This window comes from Gallinula chloropus, assembly GCF_964237585.1.
Source record: "Gallinula chloropus genome assembly, chromosome: 1".
NCBI lineage: Eukaryota > Metazoa > Chordata > Aves > Gruiformes > Rallidae > Gallinula > Gallinula chloropus.
Window position 1 is genome coordinate 4,428,658 of NC_140085.1, and position 14,542 is coordinate 4,443,199.

At 43.1% G+C, this 14,542-nt stretch overlaps 1 protein-coding gene across 1 annotated transcript in view; it reads right to left on the reverse strand.

Annotated features, from left to right (window-relative positions):
* The window catches only part of PRKCQ (protein kinase C theta), a 47,739-nt gene that overhangs the window by 5,776 nt on the left and 27,421 nt on the right, over positions 1 to 14,542 (reverse strand). The window contains exons 14-17 of the mRNA XM_084279254.1: positions 10,828 to 10,919; positions 8,526 to 8,588; positions 5,070 to 5,208; positions 179 to 367 (exon numbers count right to left, since the gene is read on the reverse strand). Coding sequence (XP_084135380.1) covers positions 179 to 367; positions 5,070 to 5,208; positions 8,526 to 8,588; positions 10,828 to 10,919 — 483 coding nt within the window. The remainder of the gene's footprint in view (positions 1 to 178; positions 368 to 5,069; positions 5,209 to 8,525; positions 8,589 to 10,827; positions 10,920 to 14,542) is intronic.

Here is a 14,542-nt window from a genome sequence, read left to right on the forward strand (position 1 = left end):
AACAAAGATGGCATTACGACTTAGGTCAGGTGCACTTTGAGGTCCACAGATAAGAAAGCGACTCTCTTTGGTCCTATCACACTAAACTTGTTTCTCTGAACAACAGGTGAAGATGCACAGGCAAAATATGTCAGTTCTGGCAGAAAAAGACTTTCATTCAATGTGTGGTATTTTTTACCTTCACCAAAATGTCCTTTGCATCCTTATCAAGCCAGCGAGGGTAGAACGGGTTATCCATACGGATAGACTGGAAAAGCTCCTCTTCATCTTGTCCATGGAAAGGAGATTGGCCAATAAGCATCTCATACAGGAGGACGCCAAAGGACCACCAGTCAACGGAGGTGTTGTACTTCTGCCCCAGCAATATCTGCCCAAAGAGAGGAGTGACAAAGACAGATGTAAAATGTCTGACATCAATATTACAATTTCAGAAAGGTGGACAGACCCTGACTTTGCACTGACTGGGACAGCTGAGGTGCATCCCCCTGCCTGAAGCATGAACAGAGCATTTGCCAGTAGTACAGGGGCTGTGGTTGAGGGACCTCCAAATCACAGATAACTGGTTTCTTGAGTTACTATTAAGTTACTTGAACAAATCCTTGGTTACCAGAGAGATCTGAAATGAAAAAAGTGAGGCAAGTCATCTTTTGCCTGGTCTCCAAATCATCCCAAGGGTTCACATCAGGCTTGTGATTTCCAAAAAGACAAATGGTTAGGTGTCAGCATTTTGGGACTGACTTAATTCACATATGCTGTATTTTAAATTTAGAAGTTTAACCCTGTAAAGGTACTTTAGGACTATCAGTCAGTGGAAACAGCATGAATCTGTCCAGGCGAAATCATGAGAAAGTAGCTACTGATTTTCCTCTTGAGACCAACTGAGTTACAGGTAGAGGCATGGGAATTTGTCCTCAGTCAGACCACTGGTTTGTGCTTTTCTATGTCAGCTATAAAGTAAAGGTTGCATTCCACATGTGGAGGCCAGGGAAGGTCAACTGGAATGATCACCTCCCCTAAATAGGGATGTGGCTTTTTCTTCCCTTGCAAAACTGCCAGACAAGACCAAGTTCTCAAGCTTGCCCTCTGGGGAAGTAGAACTAATCTCACCTGCCTTTCTAAATCTTTTATGCAGATACAGAGCTGAAAAAGTTATCACTAGCTCCTTTTGTAGTCGTGGAAGAGAATTAGTCCAATTTTAGGTATCCAGCTAAATATCCACCTGCTGTAAAATGGTTATTAACCTTAATAACCAAAGGTTATCAAGGAGCCTAGACAACATGTTTGTATATAAATATTTAGATTGTAGATGCCTGAAGGTACATGTGATGATTATGATGTTTAGGATCCTTATCGGGATTTTAGAGCTGGAGGTGGGAATAGTTTACTTTAAGGCACAACCGTAACTCTTGGGCCTACAGCTTGGTTGCAGTGTGATACTACAGTTTATGGTGTAGGCATCGATGACAAGCCCCAGAGATGGCTTAACACCAGTGAAATCAACTATCCAGCTCAGTACATATGAAGCTGCTGATAGTTGAAAAGTTATGATTTAGAGCAGTGATCTTTGCTGCTGCCTCTGAGGGACAGTAGAAGTGAGTAATTACAGTGAGTAATTTCTTGACTGTTTCCATACCTTGCCTTCATTGCTTGTAAATTGCCACTTGGGCCCAGATTCATCTTATTACCTGAAAGTTATGTGTCTTATTAATTTAGTTATCCAGAATATCTCTATAGCCAATGGAAGGAAAATGATAATTTAACTGTTTAATTTTTTAGATTAATTTTCTCACATTAGGTGAGAAGTACCCCCTCTTGGATGTACCTGTGATATCTAGCAAAGCAGGACTCTAGTACCACAAGTCTAAACCCAAGCTGAGATAGAGTGCTCAGGGTTACCATATCTGTCTCCAAAAATGCCAGGAGAGGAGACACAAAAAGGCCAAAAAAAAAAAAGCTATTTGAATGTAAGACATAATACATACAATGTGTTTCACTCACAGCCAAAAAACCAAAAGAATCAGCAAAGCAAGACTCCCTAATGCATTTCTTCTGGATCACTTATAAACAAAATCATCCCAACCTTTTCTTTTGAAAAGACATATTCTTTCAAAGATGCTTTCCCTTTTAAAGTATAAAATATCTGGAAATTGAAACTAAATGTTTCATGGCAGCCAAAGAAAACAGTTATTAGCTTTGCAATTCTCTGGAAAAAATAAATTAACTCAGCAATTTTTAATTTTTTTTTCCCAAATATTTTTTTAAATTAAAAAAACAAATCACTTAGTCTTCTGACCCACACACCCCTTACTTGAACAGCTGTAGCCAAGGTGCTGGGTCTGTAACAAATTACAGTGGTAGCAGCTGCACTGAAATACTGACAAAAAGTCTGGTGTTCCTGCCTCTGGTGGGAGAGATGATCCATAAACTCTAGCAGTGCTTTCAATTTAAGGGCAAAATGTTTTATATGCACTCATTGAATCTGTAAAATAAATGATGGTGCAGAAATAAAACTCTGAGCTATTTAATCTTTCCCTTATTCTATGAAGTAAAATCAGTGATAATGGATTATCACTTGGCTCCTTCTTTAGGATCAGAAAATAGCAGGTTTTTTTTTAAATAAAAGCATATTGAAGTGGAATAAAAGCCAATTGCAGCTTGATTGGAGACCACACTTACACCCGCTGTTAGGCAATACAAATCCAATTGATTTGAAGAGACCAGCCCTTGTGTCATCACTGGTGTAACCTAGATCAGAATTGAGCCCTTGGTGCGCAGTAAAAGATCAATGAATTAGAGCAGAGGGAAAAAAAAAACCCAGAAAAGCTTTATAAGCTGTTTGGAAAGTACCAATATCCATCACAAAAGCACTAAAATAATGAAATGGGATCTTGAAAGTCTAATAAATGCATTTTGGAGTGATGCTGGACACGAGACATGTATGACTCGTAGGTTCTTCTCTGAGCTGAAAAATGTTTCTTTTGGCCCCAATTTGCCACCTAATTAGTTAAAAACTCTCCATAGTAAATCACTGAGTGAAGTTACCAGGCTGAGAGACCTTTCTTTTTGCAGGTCAAAGGAGGTGATCCTCCCCTTCTACTCTGCCCTGGTCAGGCCCCACCTGGAGTATTGTGTCCAGTTCTGGGCTTCCTGGTATAAAAAAGACACGGATCTCCTGGAAAGAGTATAGAGAAGGACTATGAAGATAATTAAGGTCCTGGAGCATCCCCCCTATGAGGAAAGGCTGAGTGAGCTGGGACTGTTCAGCCTAGAGAAAAGAAGACTAAGGGGGGACCTTATTTATGTTTATATATACCTTAAGTCTGGGATGCAGGGGGAAATGGGCAGCCCCTTTTCAGTGCTCTGTGGAGACAGGACAAGGGGCAATGGCTGCAAGTTGGAACACAGGAAGTTCCACACCAACATGTGGAAGAACTTTTTCCCAGTGAGGGTGAGGGAGCCCTGGGACAGGCTGCCCAGGGAGGTGGTGGAGTCTCCTTCTCTGGAGATATTCAAGACCTGTCTGGACACCGACCTGTGCAATATGAGCTGGGGAGCTGCTTTGGCAGGGGGGTTGGACCCGATGATCTCTCGAGGTCCCTTCCAACCCCTATGATTCTATGATTCTCTTTTCTGAAGGGATCCAGTCCAAAAATATAAGTTTGGGGTTAGTTTTTTTATGTTTACCAGAAAAAAACCCAAACCAAACAGAACTGAAAAAAAGAGAACAATTTTATGTCTGGAAAAAAATTGAGAGAAATATGGGGAAGGGCAAAGGATCTGGCTATGTGCAAGCTTGAGTCTGGTGTCTGTGGCCATGCACCTCTATTGTGTTCAGCTTTTCTCCACCAAGTATCAGTAGCTATCAACTGCACAAGGAGAAGAGGAACTGTTGGTAAGTTTTCATGTGGCTCTATCTCCATGAAAGCCCCAGCCTTCCTGAGTCAAGAGGACAGAGCAGGACCTTAACACAAGCTACAAGCTTTGCCTTGCCCTTGTTAGCTCAAGCACAGGCTGGCCCTCCATCAACTCCAGTTTTAGAGCTTCCTTCACCAGGAGGCAGCTTCTGGAGGCATGTCCTCCAGGGATGGATTCATGCAGTGTCATGAGGTGCTCTGGCACCATGCACAGCTAAAACAGAGAAGCAGGTAATCCAAAGCCCAGAGTTAGCAGGTCCCAGCTGTAATCCAGACAGCAACACCTCTCCTCCGACCGCTGGCATTCAGAGGGGGAAAATCAGGATGCATGACCTTTCTCATGTGGGTTTTTTTTCTCCATTCCTTTTACAGGAAGCCATGGGTTGTATTTTATCTAGACAGTCCTTTGAGACTGTGCTCAGTGTTAAGGTTATGCCTCTGTTTCAGAGCATAGAGCACCTTATTCAGATCTGGGAGGATACTTGTGGTGCAAGCTGTGTTTGCAGTCAACTAAGAACTTGTCTGAGTGAGAAGTCCAAGCTTATGCGTGGCATCCCTATACAAGCAGCAGAGCATATCCCAGAGGATGAACCCTAATCTCTGCTTTATTGTGGATGCAGCCTATCTTCTGTATCAAAAAGGTGGTTAATCAATGAGGAGGGAGAAAGAGCTCTGGGTGGGCATTTTGTCCCCCCTTTCTCTGTTTTCTCTCTTAGGCTGTGATGATTATCATCCCTTAGAAGTGCCCATAGCTCCTTACTAGCAATCAAGGAGCCCATACAACCATGGAAGCCTACTGTTAACTAGCTAGGGTACATGCTTCCCATTCCTCATGCTGTTTCTGTCCTGCGATTGCAGGACCTACATCTTGGAGCTTCTTCTGCCACGGCCCAAACTGGATTTCCATTATGCATTCTGTTTCTTGCATAGGCCAAGCAATGCTTGCTTCCCAAGCCCATGTATACAAAGAATGAATTAACCACAAAAATAAGCAATGATAGCAATGCAGACTCTGAGTCAGGCTGGAATCTAGTTTCTAGCCTGGAACTGCTCAAAAGCAGGTTATTACTCCTTGTACCTTCTACCACTGACTGACAGTCATGTCTTACGACTCATTCTCTGTCACGCAGAGACCTCCTTGAACCTCACACCTACCTCAGGAGCGATATAGTCAGGAGTCCCACAGAAAGTACTTGTCTTCGCATCTCCAAACATGTTCTCCTTGCACATCCCAAAGTCAGCAATTTTGATGTGCCCCTCATTGTCCAAGAGGACGTTGTCTAGCTTCAAGTCTCTATGGAGGAAGAGAAGGAAACCCCTCCTTTAAAGTGTTACAGAGCCACACAAGTTATTTTAGATGATTACTCTTATTTATTCGCTATCTGCAAAATGTTGGAACAGGTAAGGACCCACAAACACTGCATGGCTTGCAGAGGGTCAGTAATCCCAGTCATCAGCAGAAGACCCACCACCTTTCATGGCTGGGCCGAGAACCTGTGAATTTACAAAGCCTTTCACATGTAACTGCCAAGCTGTTGTCTGAGGTTTCAGGCTCTGAGCTACTGTGGGAAGCAAAGAGCTCAAAGAGAGGAAAGAAAGAAAAAAGAAATGCACAAAGAAGGAAGTAAAAGCAAGCGAGCTGATGAATCATGGCCATTGACAGAGAACAAAGAGGTTCTCATGTGGGAAGAACCTCTGAAAGGAGAGAGAATGAAGGAGGGAAGGAGGGAAGGGAGGGAAGGGAGAGGAGGGAGGGAGGGAGGGAGGGAGGGAGGGAGGGAGGGAGGAAAAGAAAGAGAAAGGAAGAAATGAAGGTAGGTTGGCATGACTTCTACAGTATTTTTTTATACCTTACCTAGAAGTTCTGCTTTTCATTGAAATAATGACTCAGGGAGATATTTGCATCAGCGATGTTGTACTTCACCCGGGGTGTAGGTAGAATTTGTGTTACCTGGTCTTAAAGCACCCACATTCCTGCGCTTCCTATCCTGTGTGATCACTGCTCCATCTCAGGGCTCCCAGAGACCCAGACACAACATTTGCTTGTGCCCACAGCTGAAGGGACAATTGTTCTTTTCCAGCTTCTGCTGATTCACAGCCTACACACATTTTCCACATCTCAGGCTAAAGTCTTAACCACAAGGCTGCTATATAGCTACCCTGCTAACGATAAATGCTTTACAATGTGGTTTTTTTCAGTAATGGCTTTGACTCCCTCAGAGAAGGTGATTTCTAAGGCATGATCGCCTTGAGATGATTGCTGACAATTGCAGGAAAGATGGCTATTCAGCCTCCTTCTGAGCAAAGCTCCTTGTCTTGCTTCAGCCAGGTCCCAATCAGGTTAGACCTCGCTGTGTCCACACATGAAATCGTTGACATGGGGCACTTGATCGTTGCTGCTAGAATACGGCCCAAGAAAAAGTGGGAGTCATCAATCAAAAAGAAATATAGAGACAACCAAGGCATTTGCTTTCCAAGTGGCAGACACTCATGTTGTCACAATTTCCAGCTGGAATGACTTATTTTAGTTACACCATTGAGATCAGTCTCTGGCTGCAAGCGCTGCGTTTATTCATCTGGTAGATTGAAGCAAAACAAAAAACCCATCACCTACAGTTCGCTTTCATTAGTTTGATGAGTCTCAAACTCATTGGCTCCAGGGACTGGAGTTTCTGCCAAAAACTCCTCGGCTCATTCATTAAAATTTAAGCCAACACTTCCAAATGTGGGTGCATGAGACAGAACAGCTGGAATCATTATTCTTACTACATCACAAGCGATGTAGTTTCAGAAAATGATTTCTATTCACTTTCCTAAGTGCTTAGTTAGCTCTGACTGAGATGCTGATGATGGCTGCGCATTCTCAACCGACCTCATTGTCATTGTCTTCAATGAAAAAAAGGGAAAAAGGAGTAGGACTGGTTAAATCTTTTCTCTCAAAGCCTGACAGCCAAAGTAATGCCTCACTGACTACTGGGAGTGAGCTATTTCTTCCTATCACCACGCTACCTGATGTCTCACTGTCCCAATTTGCCTGCATTTCCCAAGGCTCCAGACTTTAACCATCTCTCTCCTTTCATGGGGAAACAGGTCCCAAACCTCAACACCACTGGTGTAGCAACAGCAAATAAAAATGTGAATTATAAAATTCCAGCATTAGCAGTCCTGCAGCAAACTCACAATGTCCTGTGGATCTTTTTAACCAACTTTTCTGAGAAGCCTGTGTAAAAATGGCAGACACAGCTAAGTGATTTGAGCACTTCAGAAAATGTTTCCCTTCAGTCGTCCAGAACAATAATTAGAGCCAGAAACTTGCTGAGACCCCAGAGATCATCTTAGCTTAATGCCATTGATATTGATCTCATGTTTGCGCAATCACCATCATTGGTCAATAAAGACTATAAATGGCTCCCACGTGAGTACTAATAATGAATAATAACGGGAGTTTATATGAATGAAAGCTTGTGCTTTAATGGCAGAGTGGATTGTAAACAAGCCATTCACTCTTAGCATTTGTTCTAATGTTCACACTACATGACAAACATTGAAATGAGATCATTTTGGTTTTCAGCAAACATCTTTGCTTTAGCGAGCTTTCTCATTACTTTATGACAAGCTATTTGCTTCCTGCTTTTACAGAAGGCTGCAGTGTAGTAACTAACTTTTGCCATGAAGATGAGTTGGATTAGAGCTTCCCAGAAATTCAGTTCCTCCTTTCAGCCATGGGAAAGCAGTCTGTGGCCTGATTTCTGCAGCCCTCCTTGCTCCCATCTCATCTCTGTCATTTTACATAGGTCTGGAGCACACCACTGCTGCATTAGATCAAAGCATCCATGCAAAACTTTGAGGCTGCTAAGGGAGTCAAGAAGTTGGAATGGGCACTTTTGTAGCAGAGGACTTTTTCCTCCTTGGGCTTTGATAGATGGAGGCATTGTGGACTAAGTTCATACCAGCAATTTTGGGAGAGGACTCTTCTGTCTGAGCATAGCTGCCTGCAGTATCCCACCGTAGAGCCCCAGGTAGTAATGGGCATTTCTCATACACACTCTAATGCAGGTCTGATTAACCTTAAAAAGCTCACTCCTCTCTGCTTACTACAAGAAGAGCTACATTCATGATAGTAGTGAAATTAATCCCATCTCCCCATGGAACTGTACAAATCAGACCTGTTAATAACCACAAAACAATAGCAAATCACTGTTTTCCTGCTGTTGTTACTTGAGCTGAGCTGGTCATCACTGCCCCAGGGTAACCAGCACAGCAGATATACTAAATTTTTCATGACTGGCTTGACCTTATATACCTTTACTCATACATGGAAAGCTCAAACTGGGTGCCTATGCTGGGTGCTATATGAATGACTCAGAGTAAGGGAATCAAAGGGCTTGTTTTAATGTTAACCAAAATAGGACTGGGTTCTCAAAAAGGGCTCAAAACTGTCTTTTCTACACTATCTCTTCAAAATGAAACAGCCAGACTCTGTAAAAAGGAGGTCTGCATAGAAATGCAATACCAGTAGATACATCAAAACCACAGTCTCTCAGTTGCCATTAGTGTTTGAAGGGAAAGCAGAAAAGGTTTAGCATATTAGAGACTAAAGAGTAAAATTACCTGTATATTATGCCTTTGGAATGGAGGAACTGGAGCCCACATATGATTTCAGCAGCATAAAACCTGAGTGACAGAAGACACAATTTAGAACAGGTGCTTCCCAACAGATGCTTTCAACTAGACCCAAATTGATGGAAACTTTATGTCTCCAGGTGCCAAAAGTTTGTTAAGTTCCCAGGAGGCTTGGAGTGCCTCCAGAAGGCTTGGGGTACCTAGATTTTATAGGTAACAGGTGGATGATGTGAGATTCCCAAAAGCATGCTACATGGCTAGCAGCCTATCTCTGACTGAAACCACTGTGTGAAATGATAGGGATTTTGATCCTCCTCATCTTTAGGTATTTGGAAAGCACACTGCATGTCTAGCTGCATATTTTTCACATGTAACTGACTCTGAAGACACGTCCTTTGGTGCCCAGATGAACTGTGGAGCAAAATCCCATCACCCAGCTCCTACTGCCTACTCGCCTCTCCTTAAGATATGGTCTCTACCACAAGGAAGGCAGATCTCTCCCTTATTTGCATATTTAAATTAAATCAATGAGATGTGTTGATGCCCATTACAGTCAGTGTCTCAGACCTCAGAAGAGCAGCTATAACTTGCCATGTTCAATAACTGCTATGCAAATAGTAGAGTGGTCCCAACAGTGGGACAGGCAAGTTTTGGGGACCACAATCAGTCTCCTTGGTATGTAAAACAGACCACTGCTCTGTTTTATAACTTGCTTTTGAAATCTTTTGAAGATATGAACTAGCTAGCAGCTTGGTGGCCTTCTTCTGGAGTCTTTTCTAGCATGAGCATTTTGTTCTCCAGATGTTTCTGCCTAAAGAACATCACCACATCCTGCTGCAAAGAGGCAGCATGAGGCTGAAGCACCATTGCACAGTGAAAGTGCTGTCCCAGAAGGGAATGTAACTGCAGGGTGATGTGCCCCCCCAGTGTTGTACAGCTCTGCTCCATCACTTTTCAATAGATTGGCCCTGAATTCTGAACATTCAAATGTTTTTGAAAAAAATCATCAAATTAAACACTGATTTAAATGACTTGGGTATTTTTTTGTAAATTATTAACTAAAAATTAATTCCTATAGCAGATTCAATATTGACTTTCAAAATACCTTTTGCTTGCAGAAGGATTAAAAGCACATTTCATTTATTCTAATTCTTCTATTTACTTTAATCAAAGCTAAATAAATTTTTAATTCTCTGTTGGTGTATTAATTTTTTGTTTAAATTTACCTTTTGATAGGTTTTATCTTTTTTTTTCTCCCCTTGAACCTTAAAGGGGAAAAGGGAAAATCCCATTACTTCTAACAAACAATAGCTTCACTTCTGACCACTGGACCAGGAACCTCAGCTTAAGCAGGTCCTGCAGCTTGGCTATGGGGCACCCAGTGTTGTAAAGAACAAGATATTTGGTTTCACAGACAGCTGAAAACGCTTGTGTGGAATTTCTTTGGTAAATCTGGGGTGGAGGTTGGGTCCATGATGTCATTACTGGGGCCTCCAAGTATGGGCAACCAAGAGCCACCCCAGACACAACCTGTAGGATGCTTTAAAAGGACCCTCATCTGTGGGCCATGCAGAGAGGATCTCAGGTATGCTTGGGGCTGTTTATAGACAGTGGAGGCACTTATGGAGGTAAGGTCTCAGCTAGACTGAATGGTCCCTCTGGAATCCCTGCAGTCCTGGGAAGGAGACTCATCCAGCAAGATGGGCAGCCTAAAGGCCAGCTTCTCTCCAGCTCAGCTCTGAAGAAACATTTGTGGGACTCTGCTGAGGTTAGTGTGAAATATGGCAGCCAGATGAGAGGCTTGGAGGAGGTCCCTGGTTTGCAGGCAAAAGTATAAGCCTGCAGGCAGATGCAATGCTGGGGAGGGTGTAACGGTGTCTGTAACTCTTCCAGACAGAAATAGCTTCCCTGGTTGACCAAGAATGCAAAGCAAGGTCACGTCTGACTGAAATCAACTGTGCGGATGGGCTTTAAAAAGCATTCTGTGGGAGGGGAGAGAGGACAGGGAGAGGAAGTGACTTGCTCCAAGTCCTTCATTGAGTCAGGGTGATGACCGGCATGACTGTTTTGAGAGAGCTGGGATGCAGAGCAACTCTGCTTCCAGCACAAGCATTATCCCCACTCTGCAGCTGGGTGAGGTGCAGAGAGGTCAAGTGACTTGCCCAAGGATTCCTTTACAGGACAGTAGCAGAGCTTGGAATAAAATCAACATCCTCAGTGTCTCCAGCTGCTGCCTTTGCTTCTACCATGTGTGTGACCTGCAAACCACAAGGTTATAACAACATCTTACGTTGCTCTGGGAAGGTCGAACTTATGACAACTCTGGATATGGAACATGAGGTCTCCTCCATTGAGGTATTCCATCACAAAAAAGAGATTTTCCTAGAGAATGAGACCAAAAAAAAAAAAAAGAAAGAAAAAAAAAAGTGTCCGTCAGGGCAAGATAAAAGTACAAAACACCCCACCCAGACAGCTCTTAAAAAGAGGAAGGAAAAGAATACAGTGAGGGTTTTGGAAAGAAAGCAGTTTCTTTTTCAGATTCCTCATTTCTCCTCTTTGTTCTCTAAGCCCATGCTCACCCTCATTGCTCTGATTTGTACAAACAGTATTAGCAAACATTGCAAATCCACTTAATCACCAGCTGGTGCCATTGATTTTTTACCAGCAGACCTCAAGTCTCACTAGACGGGGATGAGCAACTCTACAGTGCCTGTGCAACAGAAGGATAGATGAACAAGCTTCCTGGGGGGCTGGTGGGGCAGAAGTAAATCCCATCCCTCCTCTGGTTCCCAGCCCAGAGCATTATCCATCTAGTGGAGTGATCTCAAAGTGGTGTTAACTATGTTCCTGCACATCTTTTGTGGTGGAACATGGGTCTGAATTTTCAAGTTATCAGAGACACTGGCCAGTGTCTGGCAGCAAGCTGTTTTAAGCACATGCTTGATTTAAAACTTGCAAACTGCTCTATTAAACAAGGCAAGATCTAACTTGCCAGTGGGGAGATGCATGAATTAATCATATTTCCATGTGCCAATTGAGTGCTTGTATATCAGAGTGGACTGGAAAAAGATCACATCCTTGTCCCAAGTTGTGTGCAACCATCAGCTGTTCTACAAGGACGGTGGAAAACTCTCCTCCTGGTACATAGGAAGGATGGGGGGAAAATCTCTGCATTGAATAAAGAGCAGAACAAATCTCCAAAGTTTCCTTTTCAATCCTTGATGTACACCACACTGATTACCTTGCTGCTTCATGAGCCATAACAGAAGCTGGGGGGCTCAGACCCATCTCATCCACATTGAATGGTATCTACTAAGCAGGAGGGGCACCTTCTAAGAAGATTTTGAGCATAAATGCCTGAATAAAATAAAATGGATGCAGTAGTAGTTTTTTTCTTCTCAAAAGCCCCTCTCTGTCTTTTATGCATCTGAAGTCAGTCATCTCCAGGCTATGCTAAAGTTTATGAATATCTTCCCTTTGTTGCCTATTGCCTATCACAGGTTTGCTTTTTTTTTTTTTTTTTAGGAAATAGAGTTCTTTTCACTTACATTTTTCACAGTTGAAGGAAGATTTTTATCCATAAAATCCAATGTAAGCATCCCTGGCAGCAAGCCAAGAGCTGGCTATTTTAAAAACCAGCAGCGTTTGTTCCTTTCAAATAACAGCTGTCTGCTCTCATTTGCGCAATTTCTTTAGCCAGATCCTTTTAATTACAGTGCTCTTATTTAGATGGACGTCTGGCTGGAAACCCCACCTGCCATCCAACAAGCACAGGGGCAGATCTGGCCTCCCAGGGAAAGAATACAGATTTCACCAATAAACCACACGCGGGCAGGTTTTCAGTTTCAAGGTCTTTCATCTGTAGGAGTCTGAGCACAGAAGTCAGTTTGAGCAGGTAAGATGGCCAAATGGAGATGGGCATTTTACTGTAGGGATGTATAAATCTGGTGAGCTCAGGGGCCTGTTGAGGGAAACACTTGAAATGATGTTTTCTGTGAAGGTACGCGGGGAGGTGATGAGCTGATGACAGACTGACAGCCACATGTATCACACTGGGGGGACAGAAGAAACCTCATGGGTCTTCAAATGGGCCAGATTTAGCTTCAGTGTCAAGGAGAAAACCACTGTGTTTCTATGAAAGTCCACTGAGTTTATCATAGAATCTTTAAGGTTGGAAAAGACCACTAATATCAAGTCCAACCATCTTTCCAATACCACTATGTAACTAAACCATGTTCTGGAGTACCACATCTATGTATTTTTTGAACACCTCCAGAGGTGACTCACCACCTCTCTGGTCAGCATGTTCCAATGCCTGACCACTCTTTCAGTGAAGAAATTTTCCCTAATATCTAATCTAAACCTCCCCTGACACAACTTGAGACCATTTGCTCTCACCCTATCGAGCATCTTTAAGTGTAGCTTGAAGTCCACATTTATTCGGTGGAACAAGCAGTCGTGCTCTGCTTGCTCATGGATTTGAACAACCAACTGATGCAGCTATCTAATTGGACTGTGGGCTTTAACTTGAAACAGGGGACTTTGGCAGCATCCTTCTGCTATCTGAGGAAAGAAGAATGTGGATAACGTCTCAGATTAATTGGTATCTAAAGATCATTCTATGAACTCTTGTTCAACTGTCTGAAGCTATGAAGTTGAAGACTACAAACTTGACTTAGGCATGATTAATACCCCAGTTCATGGTCTACCACATGCTACAGAGTGGTACATATACAGTACTGAAAAGAAAAACAGCATCACTCTGACTTTTCTGCTCTGAGACTTGGAAGTTGCCCTCGCTTGCTACAAAGTTTAGTTGTCTGGAATAGCCCAAGGAGAAAAATTGCTTGAGATCGTCCCTATGTATGTCTGCAACAAATTATTTGAGACATCTTCCTAAGCCTGAGATCTACACACCACATTAAAAATGGGAAGCAACAACACCCATGCTTGAAACCACCAAAAATTCAACAGTGTGCTAGAGGTTAAAGGGTTAGAACAGCACGAAGGATGTGTTTGCAGACAGGCTCCAGCCTCCACTTCCTCTTGTCCTGTGAAAGTTATCTAATGCCTCCTGTCTGCTACCACCAGGCTCTGAAGTCTGTCAGCACCTGGAGCAGGCAAGAGTGGGTTAAGTGGGTATTTCTCAAGATGTGGGAACTGGGATGGCATAACTTTATCATGCCCTTGCCCCCTATGATGGTCCTATCTCAGGGATGCTAAGCAAACAAACAGGAACGTTGTTCCTCCATGATGAGACCTACACATCTTTCAAGGATGCTTGGGAAGAGGCCCACCCCTTCCCCTACCCATCTGCCTTGCAGACAGACAACAGATGACTTGCTGACTGCTTGTGAGAGCACCCTCAGGTAGCAAACACTTAAGTCAAACTTCTGGTCATGGTTCCAGACTTGCTAAAGACAACAAGTCTGATCCTACATCAGAGTTTGGGTCCCTCTTTTACAACCACAGAGGTCAAGGAGGGCTGTAAAGACATTTCCTGCACTCAGCAATGACACTGCCCCAGGAAAGCTGGCACTAGCTGTCATGAGAATGTCCATATGTCAGCCATTCCCTTGTTCTAGAAAATCTTCCAAGTGCCTTCTCCATTGTAACTGAGGGTACCTGTCAAACCCCTCTGCAGGAGGACAAAACAATGCTCCTACAGCAGACAGAACTGTGAAACTTGATGTACAACACAGTTAGACACATACAGGTAAGCATCCTGCACACAAAATAACACGCTTCCCTAGTCAACTCAGTCCTGCCAGGTACTGACAGACTTGATTACTGTAAGAATTCAATTTCTTGCCTCATCAGTCCCTCAGGGCCTGTGCTAAGATGACCTCCTCTCTGCAGAGCAACCGTCTCTCTCTGCCTCTCCAGGATAGGGCAGTGAAGGAGTTAAACCAACCTGCTTCTGTTCTGCATGCTGTGAGGATGAATAGTCACTATCAGAGATGCTTTCAACTTTATAAACAATGAGTATAAAGCAGGCAGCATTT